Source organism: Cervus elaphus, chromosome 5 (assembly GCF_910594005.1).
Source record: "Cervus elaphus chromosome 5, mCerEla1.1, whole genome shotgun sequence".
NCBI lineage: Eukaryota > Metazoa > Chordata > Mammalia > Artiodactyla > Cervidae > Cervus > Cervus elaphus.
The window spans coordinates 77,353,897-77,377,883 of NC_057819.1; the positions used below are offsets into that span (position 1 = coordinate 77,353,897).

The window sequence follows — 23,987 nt, forward strand, 5'->3', positions numbered from 1 at the left end:
TTGCTATTGGCAGATATTGTGAAAAATAATGTGATATAGCAGGAATCAAGGTAAAAATGATCTTGGCTCCTCAGAGTTTATAGTTCAGTTCAGTTGCTCAGTCGTGTCTGACTCTTTGAGACTGCATGGGCTGCAGCACACCAGGCCTCCCTGTCCATCACCAACTCCCAGAGTTTACCCAAATTCATGTCCATTGAGTCAGTGATGCCATCCAATCATCTCATCCTCTGTCGTCCCCTTCTCTTGCCCTCAATCTTTCCCAGCATCAGGGTCTTTTCCAATGAGTCAGCTCTTCACATCAGATGGCCAAAGTACTGGAGTTTCAGTTTCAACATCAGTCCTTCCAATGAACACCCAGGACTGATCTCCTTTAGGATGGACTGGTTGGATCTCCTTGCAGTCCAAGGGACTCTCAAGAGTTTTCCAACACCACAGTTCAAAAGCATCAATTCTTCAGTGCTCAGCTTTTGTCACAGTCCAACTCTCACATCCATACATGACCACTGGAAAAACCATAGCCTTGACCAGATGGACCTTTGTTGACAAAGTAATGTCTCTGCTTTTTAATATGCTATCTAGGTTGGTCATAACTTTCCTTTCAAAGAGTAAACGTCTTTTTTTTTTTTTTTTAATTTCATGGCTGCAATCACCATCTGCTGTGATTTTGGAGCTCAAAAAAATAAAGTCTGCCACTCTTTCCACTGTTTCCCCATCTATTTGCTGTGAAGTGATGGGACTGGATGGCATGATCTTAGTTTTCTGAATGTTGAGCTTTAAGCTAACTTTTTCACGCTCCTCTTTCACTTTCATCAAGAGGCTCTTTAGTTCTTCTTCACTTTCTGCCATAAGGGTGGTGTCATTTATATGGTAAGTTTATAGTTGGGGAAGAACAAAGGGAAAAAAAAATACAACATAGAATAAAAAGTGCAACAAGATTGGTGCCTTACCTAGTCTTAGGGATGGAGGGCATCTGGTCAAAAGTCCTGCTCACAGTACATTGACAGTGTTAAGGTCAAGTGTAACATATGTACCATTTCCATGATTATTTGCATGTCAGTAAGCTTTTGCTGTGCAGCATGCCACCTTAAGATTAAGGGACTTGAAAGAGCAACCATTTATTTGCTCACAATTCTGTGGGCCAACCAGGTGGCTCTTCTGTTCTCAGGCAGCTTATCTCAACTGCTGTCCGCAGTCAACTTGTCTGGGGCTAGACACTCTGTAGCGGCCATATTAACATGCCAGCATCTTCAGCTAGGCTTGCTGGAGCATCGAGAATGACTGGTCTCTGATCTAATAGGCTAGCTTAGGTTTGTTCATGTGACAGCAAAATCAAGAGGGAGTGAGGCCAAGTTTGTAGGAACTATTTAAGCCTCTACCTATATGAAATTTACTGATACCCCACATTGTCAAACAAGCCCCATGGACAAGCCCAGATTCAAAGGATAAAGAATCAGACTTTTTCAGTTGATAGCTATATCTGCAAAATATTCTTAATTGCACTTTGTTAAAAGAGGAAATAACTGCAATCAGGACACTGTTTTCTTGATAAAGCTTTTAGACTCTCCACTAATTTAGGATGAAGTTTAAATGATTAAAATTGACTCAAAATATTTTTCCCCAGTCTGTGCCACTCAACTTTGTTTTCCACTACCCCCTAGTATTAAAACTTCAGACAGAGACTCACATAAAATTCCTTTAAAATCTCTCTGCAAGTGAGATTTGCTCATCCTTCAATGTTTAGCATAAGCTCTACTTTATATTCAGTTTTTTCTTACTGTTGTTGCTGTTCAGTCGCTAAGTTATGTCCAACTCTTTGCAACCCCGTGGACTGCAGCACACTAGGTTTCATGGTCTTTCATTACCTCCCAGATAGTGAATCTTTCCCAGCATCAGAGTCTTTTGCAGTGAATTGGCTCTTCTCACCAGGTGGCCAAAGTATTGGAGCTTCAGCTTAAGCATCAGTCCTTCCGATGAATATTCAGGGTTGATTTCCTTTAAGATGGATTGGTTTGATCTCCTTGCTGTCCAAGGGACTCTCAAGAGTCTCGTCCAACACCACAGTTCAAAAACATCAATTCTTTAACACTCAGCTTTCTGTATGGTCCAACTCTCATATTTGTACATGACTACTGGAGAGACCATAGCTTTGAGTATATGGACTTTTGTTACTCTGAAGGAAAATGAACGTGGCTCAAGGCCAAATCACTTGTATACAGCTGTTTTCGAAAGGGTTATCTGCTACTGAATTTCCTCACTTCAGACAGTACCTATTCACTGCAGCTCATACTGTTGCTCTCAATCTTAAACTCACTAGGATCTTATTTAACCACTTCTTTAAAGTTTATCTTTTCTCCATAATTAGAAGCAAATCCCTTGAAGACTAGAACTCTTTATTTTATGCTTTATCAGTGGTTTTTCTTGAGTCTTTTAAATGGTTTTAAAGTATGCTTCCATAAAACACTAGATATGATATTTCATCATTTATTATAAAAATATGCAAGATGCGATATCTATTACATTTTCATTTACCTCAAAATAAGTTACTTTCCCCCAGATATTTTGATTTTCAGCTAAGGAACCCAAGTTAATCAGTTTAGTAACTTACATGGCTTAAAAGAGTAGAGAATAAAAATTGATAAAACCTGGGAGTTGGCCGAATGTTACAGATAAGGAATCAATAGCCATTAAGACACTTTCAGCAAATATTCTTAATGGTTATACCATTTTCTTCTTTGAAAAATTTTTGCTTCATTCATTTATGACATCTGCTGAGAATCTAGGACACAGCAGATCCTGTGTATTCACAAAAGCAGATACCAAGTATCTAAAGCAGGTCTAAAGGTAAAGTAATAACACTCTGCAAAGAAGTATGAACTTCCTCCCCCCCCCCCCCCCCGCCCCGTGTGGATATCAATGTTTCTAACATTTTGTTGCATATTGGCATAAATGTGTTAATAATATGCCAGAAAATCTGATTGAAAGGGAAAAAGCAGCTAATTTTCTCCATACTTAGCATATAAAATACCAAGCATATGAATGCTTTGAAATATTTGAATCCTTGAAAATTGCTTTAGCATCAGCCTGTTAGGCACTGAGTAGATAGAAACTTTATATCTACTTTCTTTTATTTGGATAAAAATATCACTTTCCTCTCCATTTGACTAAAAAATCCTGAACTGAACAGCAGGCAGCCTGCATGTCTGGTCCAACCTTTTTTATATAGGCTCTGTGACCTGATCTATATAATGGAGACATTAATACCAGTCTTTACCATTGTATGAAATAATGAGAACACAATCAAATAACCTACATGAAAATTCTTTATAACTGGAAAATGGTAGGGGGAAATTGCATTATTACAGTACTACAGCATAATATTAATACCAAGATATTGTTCCCCATTCCCTACTAAAATGTGTCATTCTAGATAACCCAATAATTGGCTATGTAACCTTTAGCAAGCCAGTCACTTCATCACAGTTTTCTCATCCTGTAAATGAGGGTGCTTTACTAGATGATATGAAGATCTTTTCTATCCTTTAAAATTCTGTGATAAAACAAGTTAAACAATCTATTATGGAATGCTGTTTGAAAAAATTAAGAAATAATGTAAGCTTCTTCTCATTTAACTGATGCCTGTTTGCAAAGTTATATTTATGGATTTGATCATATTTACAATTTTGATTAATTAGGTTAATTACTTCATCTTTGATCAAGTGATTAACTACATAAGGCAATTAGATTAGTGATTATATTATAATCCAACTTCTTATAGTGGCCTAAAATGTCCTTTATTATCTGGCTCTTGGCTATTTTAAGTTTTTAAAGATGCCTGCAAATTATTTGATGCTTCTTCCTTTGAGAGTCAGGGTCTATATCCTCTTCCCTTGAACCCAAATGATTTCTTCAAACAAGAGAATACTGAAATGATGCTACCTCACCTCAAAGGCTGGGCCATCAAAGTCCATACCACTTCTGTTCAGATCATTCAAAATGCTTACTCTCTGGATGTTTCCTTTTGGGACCCTCCTTAGAAATCAGCCTCCATACTGTGGGATGCCCAAGCCACATGGAGAGGGCATATGCCTATACTTTGGTCAACAGTCCCACCAAGGCTCAATTCTCTTCAGTCCAGGTTCCAGACATGAGAATAAAGAAGCATCCAGATGTCTCTAAAATGAAGCCCCAGACATGGTGGAGCAGAGAAAAGACATCTTTGCTATTTCCTGGCCAAAACCTTGACCTGCCAACTTGTGAGCATAACAAAATTCTTTTACATCACAGGTTTTACACCACCTGCTTCGGGCTGCATTGTTAAACAGCCATAAGTAACCAGATCGGTCTACCTCTTCGACCTTCTCTCAGTTGTCATGCTCCAGGTACCATGACTTCCTTTGGCACCTGTACTACAAAAGGGTTTTCCTATCTGGGGACCTTTATTCTTGCTGTGCCCTTTGCTCAGAACCCTTTCTTATATAGCTCTATACCTATGCATGGCTGTCTATCAATACTTAGAATCTTTGATGGCTCAATTAAATGGCTCCCCTTAAGAGACATTTTCCCCAAATCACCTTGCAGAAAGCAACCTCCCTACACAGTTTCACTAGTGCTTCCATTGTCTAAAATTGTCTTATATATCTATCTGTGCACTTATTTTTCATCTTACTCCTACAATATTCACCAAGGAAGCAGAAAGTTTTTGCTCTCTTGTTCACAGGTATATGTGCAGCTCCTAAGACATTTAAAGTGAATAGTGAATATAATGTGCACAGAAAACATTTTTCCTAAAGTCTTAAATGTATATTCTTAAGTCCAACACCAAAAAATAGTATCAGAAGTCTATAATAGGACTCATACCTCTGAATTTCTAACATGAAATTCAAATTATTCCAAAGCAACTATACTATGGACATTGTTTCAAGGGTAATACTTTCTCTATACATATGACAATTTCCTCATAAAATAATAGGATAAGACATTATATTGTAATTTAAAAAATGCTATATCATGGATTCTTAACAGAAATTGCAACAGTTTTTATATCAAATTAGGATAAATCACCTTAGATAGGAAAAGTGTAACTAAGAAATAGATTTCCACTGTGTCTCACCTCACTTCCACGCAGATCTGTCTATGACTTTCATTTATTTTTTGTATAGTTATAATTGATGATATGAATAATAAACTGAGAATCTTCCCATTATATGAATAATCCCCTTTCTTTGTCTACCAAAGTCCAGTTCTTCCTTATATTACTGTTCCTCTATATTTAGCCCATGTAACCTAGCAACTACTGATCCTATTGTTACTATAGCTTTCTCTTTTCCCAAATATCATATAGTTATAATGATATAGTATGTAGCCTTTTCATTCTGGCTTCTTTCACTTATCAATATACATTTAACATTCCTTCCTTCCTTTTTTTTTTTTTTTTTTAGCTTAATAGCTCATTTCATTTGTGAATAATGTTCCATTGCATGGATGTACTGGTGGTGGTGGTTTAGTTGCTAAGTCATGCCCAACTTGCAACCCCATAGACTCTAGCCCACCAGGCTTCTCTATTCACAGATTTCCCAAGCAAGAATATCAGAGTGGGTTGCCATTTCCTTCTCCAGGGGATCTTCCCAGCCCAGGGATCAAACCCACATCGCTTGCATTGCAGGCAGTCTCCTTCTTTGAAGGTAGGTTCCCTGAGCCACTGGGGAAGCTCACATGGATGTAATAAGGTCTGTCTATTCATTCACCTATTCAGGGACATTTTGATTACTTCTAAGTGTTTTAAGACTATAAATAAAGCTTATGTAGATATTTGCATGCAGATCTTTGTGTGCCATGTTATATGGTTCTAAGTTGCTATGATGATTGTTTAATGAATATACCTGTGTGCAAGTGTTTGACCCAGTACAAGCCTTCATTCACTCCACCATGGAGTTACCTTTCACCATGGAAGATGATCTTTCTGAAGTGTAAACTTATCACTGTCACCATTATGCTGAAAATTTTCAGAATGCATTCAGTGAAGTTTAAACTCTTAGCATGACATCGGTGGACATTTATCATGAAATTCCAAAAGGTGCCTCCCAATTTGTACCAAACAACTGTGCCACATGTAGACGTAGTAAAGCACATGATTTCCCAGGATGTAGCCCTTATTTCCCTGGTGTCTGTGGATCTCTGGGCCAAACATGCCCTTCTCTATTTTGATTTCTTATTCAAACCTCTTGGTCTCCCTGAAGTCTTTGTCAGTTCCAAAAATAACTTCTCTCCTCTCTACCCCATAGTATCTACCAGGTATACTTGAAATAATCTCTACCCCAACACCTTGCAGTGTGACTTGTTTGCTCATCTCTCTCCTCACTGGACTGTGGCAGCAGTGTTTTATAGTGCATGTTTTACGGTTGTCTACTTAGGTTGGAGAATGAAGCATGAGGTTTCAGAAGGGGTACTGGATGCATCAGCAGATCAAACTTTGAGTTTCAGCTTTAAAACTTACTAGCTTGTTGTGTAAGCTCTTGTAAGTTAATCAAAGTTTCAGAAACAAATTTTTATTTGAAACTTTACAGTATTATTTTATGCTTTACATTTACTGCAGGTTTTAATAATGTCTGTAGATTTATAAGGTATAAAGTGGCAAGCATGTGAAATATACCTAATGGACTTTCAAGTATAAAATCTTAAGATTATTATTAGTAGTAGTGTAAATCCCATCCAAAAAAGAGAAAAAAAAGGATAAATTATAATTATAATCTTTATAAACCTGGAAAAACCCATAGAGGTAATTTCATTCAACAATTTAACTTTACAGATGAGGAAACTGTGGAAATAACTGGTTTAAAAGGACTGCATAATGTCACAGGAATTAGCAGCATTAAAAGCAGAATTTAGCATGGCCAAAGGAAACAGTTAAAAAAGATTATGTTAAACAAAATGGGATAAATCTTGAAAATCAAGATTAAAAAATTGTTTTCATGGTCTGGTTTCTTTACAATTTTAAAAACAGATTTACGTTTCAGAGAAGATTCCAATTCTGAGAAAAAAATTATTTCATGTTTTTTATTAATATGATGGTGGACATGATCGAACTTGTATGGGAGTCCTTCTGGTAAAGTAGACAGATCACTGAGACAGGGAAGTTGCCATTTAGGAGTCATGTATTGTGAAGCTATACATACAATAGTTTTATATATCTATTATGAGTGCAGGATCATAGAAGAGCTCAAATCTTTAAAGGAAATAGTAAGTAGCCTCTACCACCACCACATCTACCTCTCAATTCAGTTCAGTCACTCAGTCATGTCTGACTCTTTGAGACCCCATGGACTGCAGCACACCAAGCTTCCCTGTCCATCACCAATTCCCGAAGCTTGCTCAAATTCATGTCCATCGACCAATGCCATCCAACCATCTCATCCTCTGTTTTCCCCTTTTCCTCCTGCCTTCAATCTTTCCCAGCATCAGAGTCCTTTCCAATGAATCAGTTCTTCACATCAGGTGGCCAAAGTATTGGAGCTTCAGCTTCAGCATCAGTTCTTCCAGTGGATAATCAGGACTAATCTCCTTTAGGATGGACTGGTTGGATCTCCTTGCAGTCCAAGGGACTCTCAAGAGTCTTCTCCAACATCACAGTTCAAAAGCACCAATTCTCTGGCGCTCAGCTTTCTTTATGGTCCAATTCTTACATCCATACATGACTACTAGAAAAACTATAGCTTTGCCTAGATGACACTTTGTTGGCAAGGTAATATATCTGCTTTTTAATATGCTATCTAGATTAGTCATAGCTTTCCTTCCAAGAAGCAAGTGTCTTTTAATTCATGGCTGCAGTCACCATCTGCAGTGATTTTGGAGCCCAGGAAAATAAAGTCTGTCACTGTTTCCACTGTTTTCCCATCTATTTGCCATGAAGTGATGGGACCGGGTGCCATGATCTTAGTTTTCTGAATGTTGAGTTTTAAGCTAACTTTTTCACTCTCCTCTTTCACTTTCATCAAGAGGCTCTTTAGTTCTTCTTGGCTTTCTGCCATAAAGGTGGTGTCATCTGCATATCTGAGGTTATTGATATTTCTCCTGGCAATCTTGATTCCAGCTTGTGCTTCATCCAGCCTGGCATTTCACATGATATACTCTGCATATAAGTTAAATAAACAGTGTGAAAATATGCAACCTTGACATACTCCTTTCACTTTCCTGTTCCACGTCCAGTTCTAACTGTTGCTTCCTGACCTGCATAGAGATTTCTCAGGAGGCAGGTCAGGTAGCCTGGTATTCCCATCTCTTTCAGAATTTCCCACAGTTTATTGTGATCCATACAGTCAAAGGCTTTAGCATAGTCAATGAAGCAGAAGTAAATGTTTTTCTGGAACTGTCTTGCTTTTTAAACGATCCAAAGGATGTTGGCAAATTGATCTCTGGTTCCTCTGCCTTTGCTAAAACCAGCTGAATGTCAGGAAGTTCATAGTTCACATATTATTGAAGCCTGGCTTGGAGAATTTTGAGCATTACTTCACTAGTGTGTGAGATGAGTGCAATTGTGCAGTAGTTTGAGCATTCTTTGGCATTGCCTTTCTTTGGGATTGGAAAAAAACTGACCTTTTCCAGTCCTGTGGCCATTGTTGAGTTTTCCAAATTTGTGGGCATATTGAGTGCAGCACTTTCACAGCATCATTTTTTAGGATTTGAAATAGCTCAACTGGAATTCTATCACCTCCACTCTCTTTGTTTGTAACAAGGCTTCCAAAGGCCCACCTGATTCGCATTCCAGGATATCTGACGCTAGGTGAGTGTTCACACCATTGTGGTTATCTGGGTCGTGAAGATATTTTTCATATAGTTTTTCTGTGTATTCTTGCCACCTCTTCTTAATATCTTCTGCTTCGGTTAGGTCCATACCATTTCTGTCCTTTATTGTGCCCATCTTTGCATAAAATGTTCCCTTGGTATCTATAATATTCTTGAAGAGCCCTCTAGTCTTCCCCATTCTATTGTTTTCCTCTATTTCTTTGTGTTGATCACTGAGGAAGGTTTTTTTCTCTCTCTGTGCTATTCTCTGGAACTCTACTCATCAAGATTTATCCTTTGAAAGTAAAACCCTTGATCCAAATTGCAAAATGAATATCTCGTGGGAGGAGAATTCTTTCAAGTGCAGGAGGGTCAAAATAGAAAGATGGTCACAAAAATCAGACAGAAGAAATGGAACTTTGAAAAATTTATTAATGTGGAGAAGGGATAAAACAACTCTTAAATTGACTGTGGAAAAACTATCTGCTAGGAAAATAATATATTAATGTAAGGTTGATAGCACAATGTTCAGGGAAATGGATTGATGATTTATGTTGGGTTAAGTTTTGCAAATGATTTGGGAGGCTTGGAACAGCTGTTTGGTGAAACACAGAGGAGGAGGACAGAGGGAGAGAGATGCTCCACACCTTGCAGGAGGCCAGGACACTTTCTTGCTATAGTGGGTTCAGGTGGGGTGTGTGCTGAGCCAGAGAACAGTGATCCATTGAAAGGAGAGACTTAAGAAAGAACAAAAATGTAGTAGAAGCACAAACCAAATAATCAGAATGTAAGTTTTTGAGGTAAGAAGTCTTCCATTTGTCCCCGGAGTTACATGGAGTAATGTCAAGTTTCTACTATAAGGGATATTCAGATTCAAATCCCTTTCACTTTATTTTAAAAGACAAGGTGAGTCTATGAAGGCGTTTGGTTCTCAGATTGCGCCTGGTTACTACTTTCTTTCTCAGTTCAAGGGAGTACTTTTCAATTCAACAATAAGAGATATTCTTGAGAACATGAATGGGTATTCATTGCTCTGAACCTTACCAAGTGGTCACGACTCAAGTATTTTCTTTCAACCTCAAGAAGTGAGAGACTAGGAATATAGTGTGACTGGGTAAGAATGCAACTGCGCCTGAGGCTGGGGAGCACAGGCGGAGAGCCACTTGCACAAACCAGATGTGTGACTGGGGACAGGCCATGGTTCCTGTGCTCATGGTCCTCGTCTCAGCTGGGGCTCCCCAGGCGGCTCAGGGGTAAAGAGCCCGCCTGCCAATGAGGGGGAAGTAGAGACACGGGTTAGACCCCTGCGTCAGGAAGACGCCCTGGAGCAGGAAATGGCAACCCACTCCAGTATTCTTGTCTTGAAAATTCCATGGACAGAGGAGCCTGGCGGGTTACAGTCCATGGAGTCGCAAATAGTCACACACGATTGAGCACACACACACTTGTCCTCACGTTTAAGTTGAAGACATGCGACCAGATCAATGGTTTTCAAATCTTTTTAAAATGACATATGCTGCATTATATGCTTAGTAGATATCATTGCTCATGGAAATAACAAGCACACAGAATTTAGATGGTAAGATTAAAATATGAATACTTTTTTTTGACAATTAAAAAGTGATGGTAATTAATATTTGAGGTGGGAGAAGTATGTTAAGGTAAAATTTAAAATTCTGCCAGAGTTCAGGAAAAAGTGAGAAAATAATCCTGTATTTTCAAAATATAAATTCTATTTTTGTTTATTTAAAAGTGCAATCTGGAGGGCCAAGCACCAGCTTATGGGTTGCCTAACAATGAGGCACACAGCCACTGGCTCAAAAAATAGCACAAGCAGTCAGGCTTAACCTTGTAATACAGGTTATTTTCTGTCTCCTCCTATTTTTCATTTCACACTTCATTTTCAACTTTTAGTGCTGATTTAAAAGCCATATAACCTTATTCTGCACTCATTCATCACCAATAAAAGCAATTTAAATTAATCTATTTCTTTTTGATTTGGGAGGCTTGGTAAGGACTATAGATGTAAGGGCACCACTGCAGGTTGTGGAGCAACATAGAAAGGGTGGAGCTGGGTCATAACTCATTAAGAAATAATTTTTATCTTCAGCTAAAATGTAATTGAATCTAAAGCAAAATTGCATGAAGACTTGAACATTAGAAATCTTTTCACTCAAGAAACTCATTTCTTTAATTCATAATTTTGTCTCAACTCAGAAGTCTATTTTGTCCATATTTCATGGGTATGGAATAACAGAAATATGTTGCACTTGGCATCTGCAAATCTAGAGTCTAATTTTAAAAGTACAATGAACTAATGTGTAACCTTGCACACATTATGAGACTTTTCTAAAATTTGCTTTTTGTCCTGTAAAATCTGTACTGTGATTCTTATAGAATAAGACAGTTGTGTAAACCAAATAGTTCATTCAATAGGTATTCTTCATACTCCCTGCATGAACAAAAAGCACTGCTGTAGGCATGAGGGACACAGCAGGGACAGAGCAGATGTGATTAGCTTCCTTATGGGGCTCACATTCTAGTGACTGAACACAGTCAATAACAATCAGAATCCATCCAATCAGAATCCATCCAGTGGAGATTCCTTCTACCGAGAAACATCACAGATTAAGGGTCATGAATAAATGTGGGAGTAAGGAAGTTTGATTATCAAGGATGATTGGGAATAGCCTCTGCAGTAAGGGATGTTTGGACATTAAAGTCTATTTTTTTTTAATTGCAGAAAGCTGATTAAAACTAGTTTTCAAGTGCCATTGCCACCTGTAATAAAAGTGGGAAAATTCCCAGGAGTGCGGCCCTGTTGCTCAGAAGCATTATACTCATCTGTTCCAACCATGACATCAAGATGCTCCCTTTCTCTCTCCCCATTGCTAGACTTCACTTTCTCCTGCTTTTTCCTCTCTCACAGGCTAGTTTTTTCAATCTTTATTTTTTCAGATTCTAGCATAACCTTACAACTTGTTAATGCATAATTGACATTTTTTTCCCCAATAGTTCCAGGAAAAGTGTCAAGAGGGTTTTTCCCCTGGCCTGGCTTGAATCAGTTGTCCATTTCTAAGTTAATCCTCATGGTTACCACTCAAAATAGTAAAGATGATTTGTAATTAAGGTATTTACTTTTAGGGCTTCCTTGGTGGCTCAGATAGTAAAGAATCTGCCTTCAACATAGGAGGGCTGGGTTTGACCTTTGGGTCGGGAAGATCCCCTGGAGAAGGGAATGGCAACCCAGTGCAGTATTCTTGCCTGGCGAATCCCATGGGCAGAGGAAGCTGGCAGGGCTATAGTTTATGGGGTCACGAAGAGTCAGACATGACTAACTGACTAACACACACACACTTTTAAAGGTGATGCTAAGAAATATTCTTTAATATTTCTTTTCTCTTCTTTTGTTCATTCGAGTTGTTTTCTCTAAGTTGTATCACAGTCCTGAATTTCTCTGATCGTATTTATAAATGAAGTGTCAGGTTCATTATTATAGGTCTGTGTTGCCTTGACAGTTGTAACACCGGTTTCCACAGCAGGCCTCCTTAAATTGGAGTGTTGTGAACTCTTTGTAAATGACCCAGACATATTCAGGCAGGCAGTTCTCCTTTTAAGCAGCATTGGTAGAGAGTAAGTAGGAAACACAGAGTTCAATTTTATTGTCAATTTGTTGGGTTGTTGTTTAGGTGCCAATTCGGGTCTGACTCTTTGCAATCCCGTCGGGATCCTCTGTCCATGAGATTTCCCAGGCAAGAATACTGGAGTGGGGTGCCATTTTCTTCCCCAGGAGATCATCTCAACTCAGGGATAGAACCCATGTCTCCTGTATTGGCAGGCAGATTCTTTGCTGTCAGTTTCTTTCCCTTGTCAGTTTTGGAACTTTCTATTCCAGATACAACTTTAAAAGCTATGTTTTTTTTTTTTTTTTTTTTCTCAAGCATTACTTTTTGATATATGTCCAAAGCTCTGTTTTTCCTGAACAGAACAATTCCACATCATGGTTCAAATAAGATGCTGTGAAGTTTCACAATGAATAATTTGTGATCTCAAGTGTCAATTACACCTTTAGAAATGCTTCTATATTTCGATCTGTGGATTGAGCCATGGCTCAGGCAGAATTGTAGGAAATACCATACCAAGTTGTCAAAGGAAACAAGGTCTAAAAACTGGAAAGCAATAATCCAGTCCTAAAGGTGACTTGGGCTCAGTGGTACAGAATCTGCCTGCAATGAAGGAGCTACAGGAGACACAGGTTTGATCCCTGGGTTGGGAAGATCCCCCGGAGGAGGTCATGGCAACCCACTCCAGTTCTTGCCGGAGAATCCCATGGACAGAGGAACCTGATAGGCTAAAGTGAATAGGGTCACAGAGAGTCAGACGTGACAGAAGCGACAGAGCACGCACGCACAAAGGCGACAGGGCTTCCCCGGTGGCTCAGTGGTAAAGGATCTGCCTGCCAATGCAGGAGATGCAGGTTCAACTCCTGGGTCAGGAAGATCCCCTGGAGAAGGAAATGGCAACCCACGCCAGTATTCTTACCTGGGAAATCCCATGGTGAGCTACAGTCCATGGGGTTGCAAACGAGTCAGACACGACTCAGCAACTAAACAGCAAATTCAGGGGTAAAATACTTCAAGGTATTTACTCAGCAGAGTTAACTTATTTGAATTCTAATATGTATTTTGGTATTTGCTTGCTTTACTTTGCTTCCCTGGTGGCTGTTTTATTTTTGCTTAGTCTTTCAGTATAATGCTACAGACTCTTCCAGAGAGAATTTTTTATTTATTTAGGAAACTCTCATTGTCTTAATCTCAGGGCAGAACTTGTATTCTATATACCCAGGAAGGGGTGGGGCATGGTTCACTGGCTATGTGGCAGGTGGTCCTTGAACTCATGAAAGTATGTTTCTCCTTACTTCCTCATGTGTGTCACTAATAGCTGGAGGAAGAAGAAAATACATGGGCAGGGGGGATCGATCACCTTGCTTTTAAAGCTGAGCATTGTCTGAGGTCAGTTGTCTTTGTTGAGGTTCTTTCAAGGCTCAGGAGTGAATTCTTAACTATTCTGGATCTTTCTGGGCTGCCTCTCTCCAAACTGAATGCCGTCTGGATGTCTGTAAAAGTTTAATTAGCTCATCTCTGGAGATCTTGATGCATATTTCAAAGTACAAGGGATGTGTGAGAGCTGGAACAAAAAGGAACCAGGTCCTGTGACTGGTCTGCCTGCTCCGTGCCCAAGGCAGCACAAGGCTCAGTACCTAAGACCAGGGTAGAAGCCCCCAGGTGGCGCCTCTCTCGGAAATCCCTCTGACCTGGCATCTCATGGGACATGCTCTGATCTGCCATTCATTCCTACCTCAGGGACACACTCCTATCTGCCATTCATTCCTACCTTGGGTTTTTCAAGTCCTCCTTTCTCTTTACTTTCTGGGTTTGTTTTTTTTTTTTTTTTTTTTTTTACTCTTCACCTAATCTCTTGCTGATTCTTGAAGACTTCACGGATCAAAGGGTCCACTGACTGTCATGAATACCAATGACTTTCTCTCACCTAGTTCTTGGAGAACAAGGTGTTCTACATGGAGGAGGGCGTTGTGCATTGCAATGGAAAATAGTGAATGCACTCTTCCTGTTTGTGACTCACACAACCATCCTCTTACACACATAAGCACACCCATTAGAGTGTGCAGCAAAGGATGGAGCTCATTACTAGGAACCTTGGGGGAGAAGCTTCACACAGCTCTGTGGCCAGTCTCAGAGTTTCTAAAGTCAGGTGTCTTGCCAAAAGGAAGAAAATGTCCTTCAGAAAATTCACATCTGCTCTACAACAAAAATTTCTACCCCTCTAATTAAAGTTATTTGGATCCTTTTTCTCATGTACTAATTTCCTTGGCCTTTTTTATAAGAGAGATTTTTCCCTCCTCCTAGTACTGAATTACTTTGCAAAACATCTTATATTACCTGCTAATGAATGTCACTTTACCAGAACTACTTCTAATTACAAATCTTCCCACCACAGTATGAGAGATGGCCCTTTTTAATATGCTAATTTCTCCAGAACATTTCTGGAGAGTATTTTTCCCCTCTTCCAATGTATTTTTCCATTTAATAAATATTTATTGTATATTCACTAAACACACTATATTGTGCAAAGGGCTGTAGAGAGAGAAAATGAGATCAAGTCTTTGTCCTTGGAGAGATTAAATTATTGTAGAGGAAACAGATTAGAATCAAGGAAACAAAATATTAACAGATTTTTATTAATTATGTGACCAATTGGAGATTGTGATAACGACATCAGGAGAGCATACTCTAGATAGGGTTGTCAGAAGAGGAGGTAAATTTTGAATTGAGATCCGAAAAATAGGATGGAATCAGCTATGCAAATAGTTGAGGAGAGACCCTTTTCGTAACTAGGGTACAGCAGATGCAAGTCCCTACAAGGTCACAAAGACTTGGCATGCTCTTGAAAGCATAGAAGGCTTGTGAAACACAAGCGCAAAGTAACAGAGGATCCATCAAGCTACGATAATGAGATGATTTTATTCTAACTGCAAGAAGAAGCTATCAGGGGATTTTTTAAAGGGAGAGGGAGTACATTATGACCTGAATTCTGTTTTTAAAAATACATCTTTGTTGCTTCATGGAGGTTGAGTTTAGGGGAATAAGAATGAAGCAAACAGATAAGGTAGGGTGCCCTTCCATTAGCTTATTCAAGCAATGCAAGTCAAGAAGAGAGGCATTGTGAAGGGCAAGAAATAGAGCAGGCTTAGGTATATTATTTGGATACAACAAACAGGACTTCCTGACAGACTAACTGTCAGTGATAAGGAAAAGAAAAAGTCAAACATCACTGAACTATAACCTGCTCCTTGATCTCTATTATTGCTCTTTCTAAAGTAGTATAAGCTCTCTGTGCCTTTGTTTCAACTTTAAAATGAGGAAACTTTTCTTACTTCATGAAGTTGTTACTAGTTTCATATTAATGTATAACAGGGATTTAGAACGTTTCTTGACATATAGTATCTGCTACATTAGTGTTAGCATCTATTAATGTTAAAATATATTATTATCATTATGATTGGTATTGCTTTAGTCAGATCAAAGCTGCCCTCTATTTATCACGTTTGTTTCAAAATTTCCTGTCCCCCCTTCCCTTCCCTGTGTTTCAGCACTGTTATGAAATTATTCTTTCCCAACTATCTTTTTTCTGACATTTCAATTTTGGCAGTTTCTTCCTAAGGATAATAAGAAGACAGATTAAGCTTGTATGTTCAAGATACCATCTTGAATTGGGAGGTATTTATATATTTTTTTATATTACTGAATGATATACACTACTCCTCAGCCCTGATGTGTAGAAAGTAAATAAATATTCTGACCCAAGAAGTCAACACTCCCAGCAACTACATAGATTTATTTAATTTTTTTGGAAGCCATTCATTCTCACTCTTGTGAGAATGTGGGCTAATCTCCCAGGACTGGGTTAAAATTGACATAGTGTTGAAAACAAGCAACAGTGTATGCAATATATTCACAAAAGCTTGATGTGTACAATAATTTTGAAAACAAACAGGCATCAGAACAAAGATTCCGGCATCAGAAAGTAAGTTTGAGTTTTGAGGTAAACCTAGGGGTTGCCATAGGGCTGATGAAAATCAGAGAATGCTGCAAAACTTCAGCACCAAGATGAGATCATCCAGTGACATGGGAGGGGCAGTGGTCACCTGATGCTTCTGAGTCTGGACATTTTTTTTCATTCTTATATTTTTTACTTTGAAATGTTTATATGAGCACAGTGAAACTAAATTTTAGAGACACTGAATGTCATTTGGATATCATTTGTTGTTTTTGTTCAGAAGCTAAGTCGTGTCTGACTCTGCAACATGGGCTGCAGCGCATCAGGCTCCTCTGTCCTCCACCATCTCCCAAAGTTTGCTCACATTCTTGTCCACTGAATCAGTGATGCTCTCCAACCGACACAACCCCTTCTCTTTTTGCTTTCACACTTTGCGTCAGAGTCTTTTCCAGTGAGTCAGCTCTCTGCATCAGGTGGCCAAAAAGTATTGGAGCTTCAGCTTCAGCAGCAGTGCTTCTAATGAATGTTCAGGGTTGATTTCCTTTTGAGTTGACTGTTTTGACCACCTTGCAGTCCAAAGAGTCTCCAGCACCACAATTCAAAAGCATCAATTAAGCATCTTTTAATTTCATGGCTGCAGTCACCATTGGCAATTATTTTGGAGCCCAAGAGAAGAAAATTTGTCACTGTTTCCACTTTATCCCCTTCTATTTGCCATGAAGTGATGGGACCAGGTGCCATGATCTTAGTTTTTTGAATGATGAGTTTCAAGCCAGCTTTTTACTCTCTTCTTTGACCCTCATCAGAGACTCTTTAGTTCCTCTTCATTTTCTGCCATCAGAGTGGTATCACCTGTGTATCTGAGGTTGTTAATATTTCTCCTGGCAATGTTGATTCCAGCTTTTGATTTATCCATCCTGACATTTTGCATAATGTGCTCTGCATAAAAGTTAAACAGTATGACAATATACAGCTTTGTCATACTCCCTTTCCAATCTTAAACCAGTCAGTTGTTCCATGTCTGGTTCTAACTGTTGATTCCTGACCTGCATGCAGGTTTCTCAGAAGACAGGTTAAGGTGTTCTGGTTCTTCTGTCTCTTTAAGAATTTTTCACAGTTTGTTGTGATCCACACAATCAAAGGCTTTAGTGTAGTCAATGAAGCAGAAGTAGATGTCTTTCTGGAATTCCCTTGCTTTCTCCATGATCCAACATATGCTGCCAATTTGAGGTCTGGTTGGTTTGCCTTTTCTAAACCCAGCTTCAATGTCTGGAATTTCTCCATTCACAAAGTGCTGAGGTCTTGCAATACTTTCCCTTTTGATTTTTCTGGAAGCATAACGCCTCCTTTGTTTATAGTTGTGGCTGCATTTGTTTCAACTAATACTGCATCAAAGAGGGAAGAAACTTTTTAAATGCCTGTCCTCCAGGACACCAACTGTCACAGGTCATACTCTGCTCTCAAGCTGTCACTGCAAGGGAAGACCCCGCAATGCTGCCCTCCAGGGTTGGAGAGTAGACCACCCAGTGGGCAGGCATGCTCTCCCACCATGCTGCCATCCCGCAAAAGGGCTGGCCCACCAGCATGCACCATGATTCACTGCCTGGACTTCGCACAGGCATCTGAAGGCAGAGGGAGAGGGGAAAGAAGAGAGGACCTCTTTCTAGGCTTTTCCAGGCCTCTGGAGAGGTGAAAGTGCTCTGGGTTTTAAGGCCACAGTGTACGAGTTAGTCAGCCTTGCTTCTAATGCCTGCTATGGAGTATATTTTACCATACGCTGCATCCCAGATATTCTTGGTCGGTGCTTAAGGCAACATCTCCTCTGATATTTTATTATCATTTATACCCTCTGCTATGGTATTATTTTGAGTTTCTCCTTCCCAGATTCAACCCCATACTATTCTGCTTCATGTTAATACATCTAGTGGTATCTGGAAACTTCATATTGTAGCAAAAAAGCACAACAAAACAATGTGTTCCCAGAATAATAGCACATTCACACTGTTTGTTGTATGTGAAACTTGGCGCTCCATAAAGCTTGTCACTTAGACTGAAACCTCTCAAGCCAAAGCTGCCTTGTCTAGTTCAACATATGGTCTTATTTTGTTTCATGTACCATGTACACTGGTATTCTGCAGCTGTTGGTTATTATTGTATTCTATAAATGTTAAAAAAATTTAGTTGGCTGAAAATGTTTGAATAGTCTATATCCTTATCAGATTTTTTCATCTGTTTTATCATTTATTGGGAGTGCTAACATTTCCAACTATATATTTATTAATGTTTCTCCCTTTCTTTGCTCATGTTAGTTTTTACTTCATATATAGTGAAGGTGTATTTTTAGATATATACACATTTATAATTATTTTGTCTTCCTGGTGAATTGACAGCATAAAGTTTCAGTGCTATGAAATGCTAATGTTTACTTCTGACAATACTTCATGCTTGAAGTCTATATTCTCAATGTCAATAGACACTATGTTTATGATTAGCATTTTTATGATATTTTCCTATCTTTTTAAACTATCTGTGGTATTGTATGTAATGGCCATCTTTTGTAAACAGCGTGTAATTAGTTGGATCTTGCTTTGTTATACAATCTGATAATCTCTGTGTTTTAATTAGGCAGCTTTATCTAATTACAATGAATATAGTTTGTGGTTGACCATAAGACTACTGTTTTGCCAACTGTTTTATGTTTGAGCTATTTCTAGTTTTTGTTCCATGCTTCCTCTTTTCCTGCCTTCTTTTTGAATGTATACCTTTATTTTAGTTTCCATTTTATTACTCTGACTTACAGTTTTGTCCCTGTTTGCTCTGAAGATGACAACATGTTATTTTGAATTATTATTGTCCACTACAAACTAATGGCATTTCACTTGAAATTTTTGAATATTGCAGCAATATATTGATAATTAAATTTAATACTCCCACACCATATTTTGTGCTACTTTGAAATGCATTCAACCTACACATGTGTTTTAAATCAAACCTCACATTATTATTTTCACTTTAAGTAAGTATCCCTTATTTAAGTAATTTAAAAAGTAAAAAAAAAAAAAAAAAAAAAAAAACCTTTTATAATCTATTATGTATTTACCAGTCTGCCTTTCTTCTTTCCTTTGTGCAAATCATGTTTCACCAACACCAAGGGCACCCTTTACCATTTCTTACAATACAGCTGGGCTTTCCCGCTGGCTCAAATGGTAAAGAGTCTGCCTGCAATTCTGGAGACCCAGGTTTGATCCCTGGGTTGGGAAGATCCCCAGGGAAGGGAATGGTAACCCACTCCAGTATTCTTGCCTGGAGAATTCCATGGACAGAAGAGCCTGGCGGGCTACAGTTCACGGGGTTACAAAGATTTGGACACGACTGAGCAACTAACACACACATACACACACACAGTACAAGTATGCTGGTAATGAATTCTCATAACTTTCATCTGAAAATGCCTTTATTTGACTTCTATTTTTAAACAATAACAATCCTGTGCTTAAAATTCTAGTCTGAGATTTTTTTTTTTTCCTTTCAACATTGAAGAAAAAGCCATGGCCCATTGTCTCATGGCTTATATTTTGATGAGAAACCATTCCCCCAGGAATGTTAATAATCTTTTTTGCTCTGTTGCTTTCAAATTTTCTCTTTTTTTTTTTGGTTCTTGTGGGGAAAGAGAAAATTAGCCAAGATGGCATGATCAGACTCGCAGTTTTGAGAGTTGACATTTTTTGTAATAATTATAAAAATTTTTTGCCATTATTTCCTAAAATAGCTTTCTGTTCCAACCTCTCTCTTTTATTCTGTAATCTGTAATCCCAATTATACTGTGTATATATTATATTACCTGATATTGTCTCATAATTCACTAACGATTTTTCAACCTTTTCTCTTTCTATGCTTCAGTTTGGATAGTTTCTATTAACATTATTCTGTCTTCAAGTTTTTGAAGCTTAACAATCTTTACTTCCTGGGTTTTCCACTTGTTAAACTCACCCACTAAACTTTTCATTTTAGATTTTATAGTTTTCAGGTTAAGGATTTCCAGTTCTTTACTGATATCCTCTCATCTCTGTACTATGTTCATATATTTCTATAAAATTTAAGAACATATCTATGATCTATCTGAAGTCTTTGTCATAATTGCAAGATCTCTGTCACCTTGCTGTATGTTCCCATCAATGTTTTGTTCTGATTTTGAATCATATCTCCTTGCTTCTTCACATGTCTGGTAATATTTTATCATTTGATGCACATTGCATATGCTATATTGTTGATAATATAGACTTTGTTGCCTTGTTTTGATTTGTTAGAGAATTACTTTATTAGCACATCAACTCCATTTTTTGGTTTTATTTTTCGGGTTTCTTAGAACTCCAATGTCTTAGTTGGACTCTCAGTTCAACTTAGAATCTTAGTTCATCTCATAGCTCCCCCTTATCTATTATTTGCAAAATCTATAGATAGAGAATCATCCTGAACATTAATTGCTTAACATTTCATGGAATAATCAAGACAATTCCTATGGAGATTTCTGGATCCCCTTCTCTGTGCAGCTTCCTCCTTTCTGCCTGAAAGCTAGATATCTTCTTAGTAACTCCAAATTCTCATCTCTATCTTCTTAGCTTAGCAAAATATTCTGCTTAATATAGGCTCCACTTCCCTGCACTGAGGTTCAAAAGCTCCTCCAAGCAGAAAAATCAATGCAATTGTAGGCCTAATCCCATGTGTTTTTCTTGTGTCTGGAATCACAGATGTATACTGTCTATTGCTCAGTGTCTGAAACCAGTTGCTTCATATAGTTTTCCCAGATTTCTTTTTCTTTTTTTTTTTTTTTTTTTTTAGTGGGAGAACTTATCTGAAACTAGGAACTTGGTCATGGATTAGAGAAGTCCTAAAGCTACTCTTTCACCTTATTTATCTCAGGATCTTTGTAAAATATAAAATCCCCTGTTCCTTTTATGTTTGAGCCATTTTATTACACATAGCACCTCCTTATAATAGTCAATAAATGTTTTCCTAGTCTTAAATGTTCACTTATTGAAAGATTTAACTCCTAGTTTATAGACTTCTGGTTTATCTCCTGTGTTATTAATATCTTTAAAGATATCAACATCCATCTAGTGACATAAAACATCCTCAGTTCTTTGATATGTTTCTCTTTAAAGGCTTTTTATTCTTCTTCAGGTCTATGACTCTTTTTTATAGTTACCCTCTGGATTTTGTCATCACTTGAAATATATTTTACGTCTTCAATGATAAATTCAGACAACTATGTCTTCAAAATAGACTGTATTCTTTTACTCAGTTGCTCCCAGATCTTCAGTCATTTGACTTCTGTAGGACCTCTAATGTGTACATATTTATATCAACTGTCTCCCTATCATTTCCTTCTGAGTTAATTTCTTTTACTGTGCATCAGATTCCATTTCAACAACATTCTTGCCAAAACCCTCAGCAATCACATTTACTTGACTCCTTGCACCCTACTGTACCAAAACAAAACAAAATAAAACATGACACTTAGCTTCCATCTATTCATCTTCTCTGTTGTAGGCTGCTAAGCGTTGGACAGAAATAGCACCTTACTCAGATTAGTGACACTGAAATTTATGATTCACAGCTTCCCATGAGACTTCAATTTACCACATCACACCAGCGTTTCTTATGTTTTGTTCCTTTCCCATTTACCACAGAAACTATGTCAAATATATTCACTTTCTTCTTATAACTGACTCTTTCACTCACTATCTCATTCTTAATCAACATCCTTCTTTGAATGACAGTCATCAACTGATATTTTTCAATTCCTACCACCAAACAGACCAATAATAGCACTCATCCTGCCCATCTCTCCTGCAACAAAGAAATGTGTCCCTTCTGCCCAAGTTTGTGAAATGTATTCTCACTATCTCTGTCTCTTCAAAGATTCTCCCTCTAGTGGCTTTTTTTGTTAGAATCTAAATATATTCAAGCCTCTCTTCTCAGAAGTCCCTTTTAATCCCAGGTCCCTCTTTGCTGTTTTGGTTCAGTCTTGAGTTGTGTCTAGCTATTTGACACCCCATGGACTGTAGCATGCCAAGCTTCTCTGTCCTCTGCTATCTCCCAGAGTTTGCTCAATTCATGTCCCTTGAGTCAGTGATACTATATTATTTCTTTCCTCTTGCTCATAGAGAGACTCTAGAGACAGATTATCTCTGTGTGTATCCCAGATCTGCCACTTATTAGTTAGTTACAATTAATGTAATGTTTTTAGCAACTCATTTAACTGACTGTGATTTCCTCCTCTGTAATACCACATAAGATAGACTGAATATATATATATACATTTGTAAATGCCTGGAAGATAAGCTACTTAATAAGTCTTGGATATTATAATTCTAAACATTATTAGTTAAGCCAAACTTCCTGAGAAGACTGAATACAAGCTACGTTTACTTTTTTATCTCTGTCTCAGCACTCAAGTCTCAGCGATCTGGCAGCCATGTCAAATGTTTGGCAAAATGTTCTTGCTGAGCCATTTACTCAATTGAACAGGTATTTCTGTCTGTATCTTTCCTGACTTTAGGCAGTATTTGACATTGCTGATCATTTGTACCTCCTATAGCATTCCTTTCTTTTTATTTCAGTGCAGTCACACGCTGGGTTTTCTTCTACATGTTGGATATTCCTTCTTACTATAGTTTGCATTTTTTTTGAAAATTTCAGTGTTTTAAAAAATCTTAAATGTCAGGTTCCTCAGAATTCTCCTCTAAGTCTCCCTGATCTTACTATCCGTATGCCCTCAATACATTTGCTGATTATTTATGAATCTTGGTCTTCAGCTGAAGCCTGTCTCCTGAGTACCAGATCAATTCAGCTACTAAAATCTCCACAGGAATCTTACATTCAGCACATATAAAAATTAACTCATCTCTGGCCTCCCTAAGCTGATCGCATATTCTTTAGTTCAACCTTACATAGCATGGCCACTGAAGAACTCCAGAGGCCATTATTCATTTTGCAGTAAGCAAGGAGGACAGTTAATATAAAATTCAACTTAAAGGTGCTCCCCCAAGATTTGTATAATATGGTAATCTATCCTATATCTGAGTTAAAATCCCATATGTTATGTTGGATTCTGCTCTCCATGACACCCTGTCAAGCACTGTCAACTCCAATTACTAATTCTCTCATAGTCCCATCCTCCTCCCAATTTCCGTGCAACTCCTCCTCCTAGACATCTCCTGATTCTTTTAATATGAAGCCCAAACTTCACACAATTTAGAATTTTCAGGTACTGTCCTACTTTACCATTCTGGCTTCAACTCTAGCTACTCTTCCTTAGTACACAACAATCAAGATGTACTGCAAGTTTCTCAACCATGCTGTGCATTCTCTTACCTCTAGGCTTCTAGGCATGCTTTTCACTTTCTTTGGAATAATCTACTTATTCTTTTCCCTAAGAAGGCTTAGTTTAGTCTTCCATAATGTAGACTCTAGACAAGGACTTGATTTCAAGAGGTTTATCTTGGAGATAATCTCAAAAGAAATGGTAGAAAAGTGGGTGAAACAGAAGGAAAGAAAGGTGAAACAGTATCTTAGTGAACATGTTACCACTATAGGCAGTGGGAACTCAATTCCACTGGGAACTTTTG

At 38.1% G+C, this 23,987-nt stretch overlaps 1 protein-coding gene across 1 annotated transcript in view; it reads left to right on the top strand.

Annotated features, from left to right (window-relative positions):
- The window catches only part of LOC122693181 (protein SET-like), a 65,197-nt gene that overhangs the window by 40,274 nt on the left and 936 nt on the right, over positions 1 to 23,987 (top strand). The window contains exon 3 of the mRNA XM_043900753.1: positions 22,808 to 22,887. Coding sequence (XP_043756688.1) covers positions 22,808 to 22,887 — 80 coding nt within the window. The remainder of the gene's footprint in view (positions 1 to 22,807; positions 22,888 to 23,987) is intronic.